This window comes from Vanrija pseudolonga, chromosome 5, assembly GCF_020906515.1.
Source record: "Vanrija pseudolonga chromosome 5, complete sequence".
NCBI classification, from domain to species: Eukaryota; Fungi; Basidiomycota; class Tremellomycetes; order Trichosporonales; family Trichosporonaceae; genus Vanrija; species Vanrija pseudolonga.
Window position 1 is genome coordinate 1,037,849 of NC_085853.1, and position 13,424 is coordinate 1,051,272.

At 62.1% G+C, this 13,424-nt stretch overlaps 5 protein-coding genes across 5 annotated transcripts; 2 read left to right on the plus strand and 3 right to left on the minus strand.

Moving 5' to 3' along the window:
• Positions 1-1,454: 1,454 nt before the first annotated feature.
• LOC62_05G007071 (uncharacterized protein) lies at positions 1,455-1,928 on the minus strand (the record flags this gene model as incomplete). Its single annotated transcript, XM_062773595.1, has 2 exons — positions 1,455-1,615; positions 1,652-1,928. The coding sequence occupies 2 exons, from the start codon at positions 1,926-1,928 to the stop codon at positions 1,455-1,457; spliced, it is 438 nt and encodes a 145-aa protein (XP_062629579.1).
• Positions 1,929-4,280: 2,352 nt separating this feature from the next.
• isp4_4 (Sexual differentiation process protein isp4) lies at positions 4,281-7,180 on the plus strand. Its single transcript, XM_062773596.1, has 3 exons — positions 4,281-4,483; positions 4,538-4,616; positions 4,675-7,180. Exons 1-3 carry the CDS (start codon positions 4,332-4,334, stop codon positions 7,081-7,083), a joined length of 2,640 nt encoding a protein of 879 aa, XP_062629580.1. The 5' UTR covers positions 4,281-4,331; the 3' UTR covers positions 7,084-7,180.
• A 2,162-nt stretch (positions 7,181-9,342) lies between these two features.
• On the plus strand, positions 9,343-10,282 carry lbsA (Lactobacillus shifted protein). The gene is made up of 3 exons (XM_062773597.1): positions 9,343-9,710; positions 10,102-10,174; positions 10,214-10,282. Exons 1-3 carry the CDS (start codon positions 9,389-9,391, stop codon positions 10,245-10,247), a joined length of 429 nt encoding a protein of 142 aa, XP_062629581.1. The 5' UTR covers positions 9,343-9,388; the 3' UTR covers positions 10,248-10,282.
• Positions 10,283-10,391: 109 nt separating this feature from the next.
• On the minus strand, positions 10,392-11,238 carry LOC62_05G007074 (uncharacterized protein). The gene is made up of 2 exons (XM_062773598.1): positions 10,869-11,238; positions 10,392-10,817 (listed from the first exon to the last, which is right to left on the minus strand). The coding sequence occupies exons 1-2, from the start codon at positions 11,232-11,234 to the stop codon at positions 10,455-10,457; spliced, it is 729 nt and encodes a 242-aa protein (XP_062629582.1). The 5' UTR covers positions 11,235-11,238; the 3' UTR covers positions 10,392-10,454.
• Positions 11,239-11,358: 120 nt separating this feature from the next.
• On the minus strand, positions 11,359-12,570 carry LOC62_05G007075 (uncharacterized protein; the record flags this gene model as incomplete). Its single annotated transcript, XM_062773599.1, has 1 exon — positions 11,359-12,570. The coding sequence occupies one exon, from the start codon at positions 12,568-12,570 to the stop codon at positions 11,359-11,361; it is 1,212 nt and encodes a 403-aa protein (XP_062629583.1).
• Positions 12,571-13,424: the final 854 nt, after the last annotated feature.

The following is a 13,424-nucleotide window of genomic DNA, read 5'->3' on the forward strand; positions in this document are numbered from 1 at the left end:
AACTTTAGTCACTACCAAGCTGACTGACGTCACCCACTGAGCCGACGTCGGGCCCGACTACACAAGCCAGCTCAACACTTCCCCCAACCTCACCGCATGATGGTCTTCTTCGCACAGTCGTGTCGTTTCACATCAGCGTCAAGAAGTGTCCAACGGCCCAAGTCGGCTGCGTGAATCGTGTGAGTACAAGGCCTCTGGGCGGAAATGTTCAATGATACGTCTCTATCACTATTTGACCCCAACGGCGCCCGTTACAGTTCTTCAAAAGCCGAAAGTCTATTCTCGCCGAGAAAGCCATTCGGTCTCAGCCTCGGGACTGCTCTGCCTCGTACCGAAGTATCGGACGCGATCGCTACCGCAAGATAGCAAGCCTAGGGACTGGCAAAAACAAACCCTGTGCATCATGTGGTCGCACACGACACCAAACCGCGACCCTCCAGGGAAGGAGTCGGCTCGGTGGCCGGCCAGGTGACCGAATCCTACTGGAGCGGTGACTGCAGTATCGACTCGTCTGACATCGCTCACACGAGCCAGTGAAAACAACACACGGCGGCTAGTGAGGCGTGCAAACAACGACAACTACGAATGCTCCTCGCGCAGCAGGCTTGGCAGGCCTTATTGGCCTCTTGCGTGCTATCGCGCGATTAGGGGTCCGACGTCGTCGGGCCGAGAGTTGCTCCGGCGTGTCACTCCGCACCTGCGGCGATCCGAAGTTGATGGATGCGGGGTGGGGGAGACGGAGGAGGAGAAGGGTGGGGATGGACTGGCCGTAACACGCCAAGGTGGCCAGCGGCCACTCCGAGCTCGTGCTCAAGGTATCGCGGTCCCATGAGTACCCGGGCACCGCGCGATCACACCTGCTTCGTGCTCGAACGGTGGCATGGCAACGCCCATCCGTCCGAGGCCGAAACCAGCGGCTCCGTCCAAGTGGATGTCGGACAGGATGCCGCCATGTGCGACCAGTTGGGATCCGCGCACCGGGTAGCACTCCGCCCACGACACAGCGTAGCGCAGTCTGCGAGGTGCCCATGGTTTCGGAGCCGGAGGCGGTCGACGTGGGCTGGGGCCGTGCAGACCGACGGTCTGTGGCGTCGGTGCAGGTCGAGGTGAAACATGGCGTGTGCTGCGCCGGTGTGGTCGCAAGGTCGTGCTCGGTCGCGAGATCTCTTGCTCGTGGGACCGGGTGGCTTGCCGCAAACGTCGGGGGTTGCCTTGCCCCTTGGCGATGATCCTCGCGGAGCGGACAGCTTTGCCGTCTTCCCACAACGTCACTGGCACCACATGCCCTCTGCAGGTCGCACAACGCCACAAGACGTGCTATCGCACACTGCTGTCGTTCTCACTGTCGAGAATCCTATTCTTGCTCACTTGCGAATTGTGTTGCCCGCTATCGGAGCCGAGGGCACTGACCGCCACGCTTATTGCCCGACTGATTTCCACGGTGGAAGTCACCTTCATGGGCGTGGTCGCCATGCGGTGACGCTCGCACGCGCCGCGTTTCGGCTGTCTCGCGACGATATGATTCGACTAAATGGCGGGGCGTCACCCCTCATTGCCGCGCTGGGACCGAGGCACGGGTGGGGTGCTGTGAGGACTGGCGAGAGTACATGGCGACCTGGCTGTCAGCTGGTGGGCATACAGGCGCAGCTACCTCGTTGCGCTGGCGAGCCAGCCCGTCGGCATGTCGTCGCCCTCCGTATCCGCCGCCCTCCGTATCCGCTCTCCGTATCCGCCGCTCTCCGTATCCACCGCTCTCCGTATCCGCCTTGCCCCCGCGTTACTGCGTCGGCACCACACGGAGGCGTCGACGTACGTGATTTCCGCCACGATGATGTGATGCCGCCATTGTGATCACCATCCGACGCCTCGCCGAGGTTTGCCATCGCCATTCGCGAAAGTCCGAGAGCCTGCCACCGAATCGGCGCCATGTCCCTCGTGCTTCAAGCTCAGTTCCTCCGGTTAGCTGGGGAGTCTCGTTGCTCAGCGGATGGCATTGGACCAACCCCATGAGCCTGCACCGAACCCCGTGGGCGCGGATCGCTGCCGTGCAGATCGTCTCGCCCCAGCGACCCCGGCAGGTTTCACATGCCGTCAGAGCGGACCCGCCAGCGCGGTGCGGTGGATGCACCTTATGACGTCGGCACGCGTGCTGTCGGCATCCTCGTGTGGGGCTCGAAACGAGCGTCGTGCGCGCGTGTTGACGAGGATGGCGAGCGAAGTCTGACACACTCCCGGCTCTGCGGAAATTGACCGGTCGTAGGTTGTGGCCGAACCGCGAGGAGCATGTGCGTCCATGCGCAGTTCGGGGTCACGGCGGGCAAAGCCCACGCCTCGCGTCATCTTGGACTTTTGATGGACGTGCGGCCTGCATCGCGGAGTTGGCGGCAGCTACCGTTGCTCCTCGCTGTGCATGCTGTCCGTTGGCACGGCTTAACGAGCAGCACCAGCTCGTTCCCGTGCATTTGAGACAGGCGGCCGATGCTGGTACACTGCACAGTCAGTGCCAAGCCCAGCCAGGACCCATATCCAGGAGTTGGAAGCCGATGCTCCGTTGTCGCTCCCGAGTCTTGTGTGGCGGGGGCCGACGCAGCCGTCAACAGTCAGCAGCACCTCGATGTGCCATCCTGCATTATTGCTGGGGTGTCGAAAACCTGCCAGGATCCGGCGTACTCCCTTCAACGCGTGTGCCCGGCGAAGCCCCGTGGGGCTCGGAACTTGGAATGGACGAGAGTGGGTGGGGGCGGGCATCGACGAGCGCCCATGATCCGGGATAAATATCCTGCTGCGGCCCCGCGGGCATGGAGTCGGCTCACGCTCGGTGCACCACGCTGTACCAATGTTTGCATGCCGTCGCGTCCACATATATTTGCAGAACTGGCACCAAACCGACGAATGGTGGGCCGACACGGCGTGGTGCCTCGTGGTGCCACTGGGGCTACCGACGCTAAGGTTAACATCAATTGCCGTCAAGGCCGTCCGCACGGCTGTCGGGCAGGGATCATCATCAACCGACCGACGACCGGCGTCGTCGTCCTCGCTCGTCGCGCGGAAGCTCACTGGCTGTTGCTGCAATGTTGATCAGGAGTCAGGCCAGGGCCGACGAGCTCCTGCTGGGACCCCAGGGGGGCCTATGTGGTGTTGCTTGGGGCCGAGGCCTGGGCCGTGCACCCACCGAGGACCGATTTCCGCTACCAACGCCTGTGAGAGCACGCTGTCCCAGATCAATAACAGATCTGTGGGCTGGCGGCAAAAAATAGCGTAGATCACTTGGCGACTGACTGCCTGCCTGGCCGCTGCGTGTGTCACACAACCCACACCCACTCTAGCCCATCAGGTGACATGCGTTGCAATGGCCGTCTGCGAGCCATCGCGCTCGTCACGCACAACATGGCCGCAGGTGCTGCGGGTGGACGTCGAGGCGGTGGCGGCAACTAGCAGGAAGGTGTTGTGGGGCAGGCAGAGCTTTCACCGTTTGCCCGCGATCATGTGGTCTCATGCCCGCCTGGCGTGCTAACTGGCCAGTCGGTGTACCTCCGTACTCTGTTCATAGCAAAGGGGCTCTGATTGCGTGCCGACTCGAAGAGTTGTCCACAGCCAATGACGGACAACAGCCGCACCGAGGGGGGTGCATTGGTGTCGGCTAATCACGACTAGTGACGATTCGACTCGGTACGCTGCATGCTGCACACGCAGTGCAAGGGTTGTGTAGTTTGAGCGGCCAACAGGCATCCAGTCATTTGCGCGTTTGTTTGCTTTTTTTGCACGGCGCGCGCTAGAAACATTGCAATCAAGTCGAGTGCCTCGCCTTGCTATTGTGCCTTGAGCATGTTGCCGCTGCCGTTGCTGCGCGCGCTCTGCATCCGAGGGGGTGCACGCATGCTGCTAATCAAGGTGGAGGGTGGCGTTCGAGATAGAACCTCGCGGTCCCAGAGCAGAGGAAACCTTTCAGGGACGACTACCCGTTGCACCATGCGGTCCACTTGGTGTGCACCTCGTGACACCACCCGAATGCATCATGCGGTACCATGTGGAGCCCTATCGCTTGCCGGCCCGAAACCGTCACTACTAGCCTTGCTTTTGCCCAATCCCAACCGGGGCACACACCCTCATGGGCAACCAAGCAAGCGCGCTCGCCGAGTGGCGCGGCGCGCTGGGAATAGCCCCTCGCATGGACGCAGGCCCCAGGCCCGCTTGCGGCCACCCACCCACCCAACCCACCCATCCGACTGGTCTTGCTTTAAGAGCCCACTGCTAGCGCGAGATTGAGACCTTATCCGCCTGGCCCCCCTCCCCTCTAAACACTCTCCATCACCTCGACACACATAGCAGGGATGGCGGCGAACTACAACGAGAAGGGCATCGAGCCCGTGGTCGACCATGGCAACCAGGAGTTTTACGACGGCAAGGAGAAGCGCGACATCTACGACGTCGATGTCGGCGCGCCTCAGGACCACCACGTCGTTGACGAGGTGATTCAGTCCAAGTGAGTAAAGAGACTTGCGGTGTACTACAAGGCCTCTCACTAACTCTGTCGCAGTGAGATTGAGGCCACTGGCCATGAGCTCGAGGACCTCGAGGGCAAGATGGCCCTTCTCACGCCGGAGCGCACTCGTAGGGTGAGTCCGCCACACTCGTCGGACCCGAGACCGCCACCAACCGCTAACCCACCACCAGATCATCCACTCCCTCTACAAGGCGCACGAGTACGACCAGAACTTCCCCCGCCCCATCCTTGACCGGATGCAGGAGTACCTCAACGACCCTTCGGCCGACCACGTCGAGGACGACAAGGAGCCCAACAAGCTCCTCGCTGAGATGAAGCTCGAGGCCATTCTTGCCACCGAGAACTCGCCCTACCTCGAGGTCCGCGCCAACGTTGACCCCACCGACGACGTCAACATGCCCTCGCTCACCTTCCGTGTCCTTGTCATGGGCACCATCTTCTCCGGTATCGGCTCGTTCATCGACGGTCTCTTCCTTCAGCGTCAGCCCACTGTCTCGATTTCCGCCAACGTGGCCCAGCTGGCTGCCTACCCCGTCGGCAAGTTCATGCACCTGATCCTTCCTACCCGCAAGTTCCGCCTGTTTGGCCAGGAGATGTCGCTCAACCCCGGACGCTTCTCGCGCAAGGAGCACATGCTTATCACCATCATGTGCAACGTCTCCTTCGTCAGCTCGTACACTGGCTACATTATCCCCACCCAGGCTCTCCCCTTCTTCTTCGACATGGGTTTCGCCCGCAAGTTTGGCTACCAGATCCTTGCCGCCCTCGGCACCAACTTTGTTGGTTACGGTCTCGCCGGTCTTTGCCGTCGTTTCCTCGTCTACCCCGCCGTCGCCATCTGGCCTTCGTCGCTCTCGCAGATTGCGCTTAACAGGGCTTTCCACTCGGAGACCAACGAGCCCGTCCCTGCCTTTGGACGCATCTGGCGCTCGTCGCAGCAGAAGTCCTTCCTCCTCATCTTCCTCTTCTCCTTCATCTACTTCTTCTTCCCCGGATTTATCTTCCAGGCCCTCTCGTACTTCTCGTGGATGACTTGGATCGCCCCCAACAACGCTCCCCTCACCTACGTTACCGGCACCATGAACGGTCTCGGTGTCAACCCTTGGCCTACCTTTGACTGGAACATGCTCAACCCCAACGGCAACCTGACCCTCACCGTCCCCACCTTCACCTTCGTCAACCAGTTCATCGGCATGATCTTCTACACGGTCATGACGCTCATCATCTACTACAAGAATGCTTGGAACACCGCCTACCTTCCTATCAACACGAACAAGACCTATGACAATCGCGGCAAGCGCTACAACGTCACCAAGATTCTCAACGATGACAGCAACTTTGACAACGAGAAGTACCAGCAGTACTCGGAGCCTTGGATGGGCGCCGCCTACATTGTCGCCTTCATCTTCTACTTCGTCATGTACGGTGCCACCGTTGCCTACGTCGCCATCTACCACCGCAACGACCTCAAGGTTGGTTTCCGCAGCGCCGTCAAGAGCTTCAAGAAGACCTTCCACAAGGGCATCGAGGAGGAGGACGAGGACGACATCTCGGAGGATGTCCACTACCGTCTCATGAAGCAGTACCCCGAGGTTCCCGAGTGGCAGTACCTCATCATCATGCTCGTCGCCATGGGCATTGGCATGGCTGGTCTCGGCGCCTACCCCACGCACGTCAGCCCCGCTGTCGTCCTCTTCGGTGTCATTATGCCCCTCGTCGTTATGATCCCCTGTGGTCTCGTCCAGGCCATCACCGGTATCGCTGTGCCTCTCAACGTCATTGCCGAGTTCATCGGTGGTGCCATTGTCCCCGGCAACGCCAACTCGCTCATCTACTTCAAGACGTACGGATACATTGCCGCTTACCAGGCTCTTCTCTTCTGCAACGACCTCAAGCTCGCCCACTACCTGCACCTTCCTCCCAGGCACACCTTCTACATGCAGATCTGGGCCACCCTCATCTACTGCTTCGTCCAGTCCGCCATCCAGAACTTCATCATGGGCTTCCGTGACGTCTGCACCGCCGACGCTGTCTTCGGCATGTCCTGCCCTGGTTCCAACACCTTCTTCACTTCGGCGGTGTTCTGGGGCACCCTGGGTCCTCACAAGCTGTTCGGTCCGGGCAAGCGCTACAACATGATGCTTCTCGGTTTCCCTGCCGGTTTCCTCCTCGTCTTCCTGGTCTGGGGCCTCCGCAAGCTCTTCCCCAAGAACGAGATGCTCCGCCAGTGCCACCCCGTCATGATCGCCGCCGGTCCCGCCTACTGGGGTGCGCCATACAACATGTCGTACCTTATCCCCAACATCTACATTACGTGGTTCTCGTTCGGTTTCATCCGTAAGCGTTACACCGCGTTCTGGGCCAAGTACAACTACATTGTCGCCGCCGCCATGCCCGCCGGTATCGCCGTGTCTGCCCTTGTCATCTTCTTCGCCCTTGCCATCCCCAAGGATGGTACACTCGCCATCGACTGGTGGGGCAACAACGTCATCAGCCAGGGCTGCGAGGCCACTGGTTGTGCTCGCCTCAAGGTGGCTCCTGGCGAGATCTTTGGCAACCCCAAGGGCTCGTTCACTTAAACTAAAAAATACAATAAACATTGGTTAATGTCTTAATCGTAGTCTCTTATGTGGGCGATTGCTAGTTAGTACTTGTATGAATCCGAGTGCTCAGTGAGGGAACGACGCAGTGGTAGTCGATGAGTGGCGCGGCTAATGAACTTGACTGACGTCGGCGTCAGTCGTGTCAGAGACGTTGCGACATCCGGATCATCGGTATCAGGATGAATAGAGGAACAGTACAACATAATGGTTATCAAAGGCCTCAGCCGGACGAGTTACTATCTTGGGGTGGATAAGCCATATCGTGTCTCGGGGCCGCGACATTGCGCCGAGGCTATTTTCTTTCGGTTTGAGCTTGCCTCTTCCCGCCGTAGAGAAGAACCTCAAGCAAAACCAGGTACCGAAGACAATTGTTGAGGCTCCGTGGTTGGAGGTCTGCTCCCCTATCCTCAACGGTAATGCCAGGCCGTCACCGGGGCTGGACAGTGGCACCGCGTGGTCCACTACCAAGAGCCCCGATATAGGCAGAATAAGGTTGCTTAGTGGATTCCACGTCCGCCCGCCCCCATAGAACCGACTTGACGACGGTGACGTCGCGAGCTAACGATCCCCATCCCGAGCCGGGGGTGTGGGGCAACAGATGCGGGGTACCTCAGCCCCAGCAGCGTCCACGCATGCTCCGCTCCCAGGGTATCGCAACACCACATCCACTTGGTCGATGTAGGTGCTCCCGGCATGCAGCAAGCTCCGCACCAGTCGAACCGAGGGCCGTCGCGAGAGCCTCATCTCCTGAGGCCATACGCGAGCTATGTACCATGTGGCGGCTGCGGTACCTGGGCCGCCGAGTCCCGATAGTTGATCAGTTCTCCCGTGCCACAAGGACCGTTGACGCGGAGGAATCATGGTCAAGGCCGTGTGAAGTGGGGGAAACTACCACCACCAATGGTAGCGGGTGATTGGGAACCCATGCGAGCGCCGCCCCCGCCTGGCTGCCTTTCTCTCCATCCTCAGCAGTCGCCTCCGCCACGCCCAGTGTGCCACCCACACCTGCTACGAATTCATTGCCTGCTTCCATTCCTTCCAAACGTTCTTCGTTCATCCTCGAGCCTCCTACACATCCCTCCACTGGGGACAGCCTAGCAGGTGCAGACGGTGTGGCGGCCAAAGGTCCTGCAGCAGGGCAGCATACCGGGCTCGGGGGCGGGCTCAGCCTCGGGCTCCGCCACAGGGACGGGCGCGGCAGCGACGAGGGCGAGGAGGGCGAGGGCGGTGAACACGCGGGCGAGCATTGTGCTGTGTGTGTGTTGGTTCGCTGGGCTGGGAGTCGCTCGGAAGGGTTGTTGTGTTGTCGCGTTGGCGTGTAATAAGAGGTGGCTGATGCTGTCCCAATGGAAGCCACCAAGACATGCTTCTTATACATGTAGCTTGTACCCCTGGCTCCACCTGTATCCACTAGCCCGGCGACATCCACTAGACGTTGGCACCGCGTGGTGCGTCCCAAGAATACACATTTAGACGCAATAAGGTTAATTAGTGGGCCTCAGGCTCGCACATCCGCATGGACCCGCCCGTCTCCGCCCTTGCAGCTTGACGACGGTGGAGCGCAGCACTGCTATCCCGCTTGACTACAGCGGGCAGCTTCTCTCCGCCGAGGCTGCTCGGCCGGACCACAAGGGCGTACCCCGAAGGACAAGAGTGGGCTCGGGGTGTAATGCGCTCCGCCCGAGACGAGCGAGTGGTGGACCTTCCCGAGGGAGTCGAGTCGGCCGGACGGAGGAGGCGCACCTCCTATGTCGAACCGGCGAAGCCTCGGGCGCCACGATCCCGAAGTTGCTGAGTTGTCCGACTTCATTACCAACCTATATCACGGGTATTCCATGCTATTGGCATCCGAGGCCGCCAGACCGCGGGCTTTGCCACAGGCCAGCGAGATTGCGGCGTGTTGCGGACGCATAAGCGTTGAACTGTGGTGGAATCGTGCCAGCCCAGCCCTCTTGCCGTGTTCCCCCGCGCCTATTTTCAAGTCCACTAAGCCTAAATCCATGCAATACCATTGCCCCGATCCACCAACACTCTCTCAGCATGCATGCATCCCAAAACGACAGCGCTCCAACGTCCAAACCACGCCCAACTCCCTGCGCCACCAAGTTGACTCTCCCACGTGGAAAGTGCCACACCTCCACATTTCACCGGTAACCCCGCCTCGTGGCAATCGAGGCTCGCTCCTCGCCGACCCGAGTTGCAGTCGCGCCAACCAGCGCCGGCGCATCTCACAACGTCGAGCTCGCTGCTGCAGCTGCTGCAACAACAACACTAGCGCACCATGTCCGTCCTCGCCGCCCGCCGCGCATGGCGCCTCCCCGCCCTCGCCGCCCGCCAGGTGCGCCTCGCGTCGTCGTCGTCCTCGTCGTCGGCACCAGCCTTCAGCCCCTCGGACAAGGCGCCGCGCGACGCCGCACCCGCGCAGTCGCCCAACGTTGCCGGCACGTGGAGCCGCGACCAGAACCCCAAGGCGGCTGCGTTTGACAACTCGCGCTTCGAGCAGGTCGACTTTGCCGTCCAGCCCGACTCGCTGAGCGCCATGGGCCTGGTCAGCGAGCAGCCGATCACGTTTGTCCACCAGCGTGTTATCGCTTGCGACGGTGGTGAGTGCGCGTGTGGCCAGGCGACGGAGTTAGGAGATGGGCAAGAGGGCGGCGGAGTGTGTCGAGGAGAGGAGGGGGGAAGCAGAGGGGCAGTGATGCTCAGAGGCGAGACGGTGGGGCAGAGCAGCAACGTCACCAAGGTCAACAGTGACGGAGACGTCCGCTGAGGCCGATGATTCGCGACACCGAGGCTTGCGCGAGCGCGCGGGCGCCGGCGTGATGCCGCCGTGGTGGGGGCCGACACTCCGAGTCGTCGACGGCGTTGGTGTCGTCGACATTGTGGGAGCATGAGCGAGCAGGCGCCGACTGAGCTCGCGGACGACCTCATCCCTCTCCATCTCTGCGACCGCTCCTCCGCGCCCCACATCGAACGCCCACGCTGACAATACAGGCGGCGGACCCCTCGGCCACCCCAAGATCTTCATCAACCTCGACAAGGAGGGACCCCGCGCCTGCGGCTACTGGTGAGGTTGTGTTCGGTGGACAACGACGCTGACGACCAGCGGTGCGCGGTATGAGCAGGAGCACCACCACTAAATATGGGTTAGAGAATGCAGCATGTCGGACTAGCAGCCGGGCGAGCGAGCCGAGGGGTGTGGCGCGATGCTGGGCGTGGATGGGCGCGGTGTAGTCAAAGCAGCAAGGCAGAGTCAAGCAAGGGCGGGGCGCGACGACAAGCAACACGGCAGCACGTCATACATCCCACAGCCATCTACTACTCCTCTCACGCCGACGCCCGCCTGCCTAGATGACGACGACCTCGTTGACCTCGAGCACGAGGGCGCCGAGGACGAGCGCGGCGAGGCTGAGGCCCCAGCCGCCAATGTACGAGACGTAGCGGACGAGGTGGCGGCGCTCCCACTCGTTGACGAGCTCGTCGGCCTCCTTGCCGGCGGGGTCGGAGCTGCTGACGCCCTTGAGGCTGTCGTCCTTCTCGAGCGCGAGGAGCTTCTCGTTGACGGGGAGGATGAAGCCCGTGATGGGGATGATGGTGAGCCCGACGACGGCGGCGGCGGTCGCGAGCTGGCGGACCTGCGTGACGGGGTGGCTACGGGCGATGTAGATGTCGACGACGGCCGCGAGCGCCGTGGGGATGACGGCCCATTTCTAGCGTGTGGTCAGCGCGAGAGCGTGCACGTGAAGACTAGCCAAACTCACCATGCCGGCGCGGTAGTAGCTCGCCCACGCCTTGACGCGGTCGCCGGGCGAGATGGACACGTCGGCGAGGCGGCCGCGCAGGAGCGGGACGACGCCCATGGCCGTCGCGCCAATGTTGGTGTAGAGCACGAGCGAGTGCAGCTGCGAGGCGCCGACGAGGGCAAAGGTGGTCGCGCGGAGGTCTGGCATTGTGCTTGCTTGGTAGGGGGTGAAGTGGTTGTTGTGTTGTGAAGCGAGCGAGCGTGGGAGTTGGGTTTTATGGTTGCGGCGTGCCGGCACACAAACCAAGGCAACGACGACGACGTCATGGTCCCGGCCGGCACGGCGGCGGCGGCACGTTTCAACAAGTGAGCAAGTGGGATGCATGCCGCCACTGGATCTGGTCCTGCCTGCCAACGCGCGTCGCGGCTGGCATACTCCGTCGCCGACCACAAACCTATGCTAAACACTGCATGCACACCATCTATAGGAAACCATCTATACTTTGCCCCTATGCCAAGAGAAAACGCCGCTCCGTCGCCGTCTCGAGCCAGCCCTCCTGGTCCCGCTGCCGGGCGCCCAGCGTCGCGGCGTAATCTGGCCCACTGATAAACTCCATCCGGTGCGCGTGCTCAACGGCAGCAGCGCGCGCTTCGTACCGATCCATCATGCCGCCGGCGTTGAAGCGTGCCTCGAGCGCCTCCTCGACAGCAGCGACGAGGCCCGCCGCCATGTCGCCGTCGTCACCGGCGCCGAGCCACACGCGCGGCGTCGAATCGAAGTTGACCAGCGTGACGCGAGTGTGGCTTTCCAGCGCGCTCTCGAGCATGCCAGCCAGAAGCTCGCGCCGGACCGCGCCCTTGCGCTGGGCCAGATCTGCGATCTTGGCGGTGCATGCTGGCGACTCGGCCGTGGACTCGTTGAACACGAGCACGAGGTCGTCCACGCTGTCGAGGCTAGGCCGCAGCGTCGCGACACCGAGGGAGAGCTGGTCGGTGTGGTGCAGCACATGCACCACAAGCTTGCGAACGCCGAGCGGCAGCACTGGTGTGACGAGCAGCCCGTCCGCCGACGGCGGCACGGGCAGACAGCTCTCATGCAGCCCCCGGTCGCGCGCAAACGGGTTGGTGAACAGCACGGCCGTGCGGGCCGACAACCGCGTCGCCGAGTCGCACCCGTCGTCGTACCGACCCCAAGAGTTGGGCGTGTAGCGCACGCACTCGAGGCCCGAGAAGGCCGACGCGAGCTGGACACGGAAGAGGTGGCTCATGCCTCCCTTGACGTGCTCGATGTCGAGGGTGCGCGCGCGGCCCAGGAGCGCCAGGCAGCGGGCGCGGTGGCGCCGCAGGTCGGGGCTGAGGCCAAAGTCGGGCCGCAGCCAGCCGTAGCTGTCGCGCGGGCGGAGGGCCGGCATCCGCCCGCCGGGCGAGCGCACCAGGTCGGCGACGTACGTGTGCGTGCCGACGTCTTCCGCGTCGCGGATCTGCACGTGCGCGCCCAGGTGCATGTCGACGAGCGAGCGGACCGTGTGGCATGTGAGCCGGAGGGTGAGCAGCGACGAGCGCGGCGAGCACTGGATTATCGCGTCGAGCAGGTGCGGGTACGATGCGATGTCGAGGGTGGCGGGGGAGGGGGGAGGGGCCAGCTGGGCCCCCGCGGCGGCGGCGACGGAGATCGTCGCTGGCGGTGGTGCCGTCGTTATCGTCGTTGAAGTGGTCGTCATGGTGTGGTTGTTGTTGTTTTTGTCGTGTACATCGGTGTGATGTTGAGTGAAACAAAATGTCGAGATGTTGTCGTGTGTGTGTTTGGGGTCGTCGTCGTGGGTGCATGTCGTCGTGCGTGTCTGCGCTGGCTTGCTGTGCACTGCCAGCCAGCCAACCTGGCTGCGTGGGAACCCCGCTGGCTTGCCCAAAAGGCACAATCTCACACGTCGCGCGCGATAAGTGAACCCCCCACCCCACCACCCCAAAGATAAAACAGGGGGGCGGACAAACGGGGCCGCGTACTCCGCTCCACTTGTGCAGTGGGGCAACAATGACGAGCTGCTGCGCGACTCTTGACTGGCTCTCGCTCGTCGGGGTAAGTGAGGCCGGGCAGCGCGCGAGTGCATGCGTGAGCTAGCTAGCTACGACGCGATCGCACCATTATTACATTTCCCACATTGTACAACAACAATAAGTTCTATCAGCCAGTGCACAAGTGTACACGCGTACACAGGTCACCCTCACGGGCCAGCTAGCTAGCTAGCTAACGCCTAGCGCGCCCACATCATCAATCTCATCTCGGAAGCGCCGAGTGGCAGTGGTCGCGCCGCGGTATGTGTTACTACTACTGCCTTCGGACACCCGGCACGGCACGGCGACTAGTGCGGCGCGCCTCCGGAGTCGTGGCACGTCGGGCACGTCGGGCACGCGCATGGGTGAGCGATGGGCTGTCGATGGGCTGTGCTGCGGCGTCGCAGCTACGCCATGCTATGACTACCCCGTCGCCGCGACGGGGAGGGTAGCGTAGGGCCGCCTGGAAATCGGGCACGCGATAGGAAAGGCCGAAAGCAAAAAAAAAAATTAAGCACCAGCT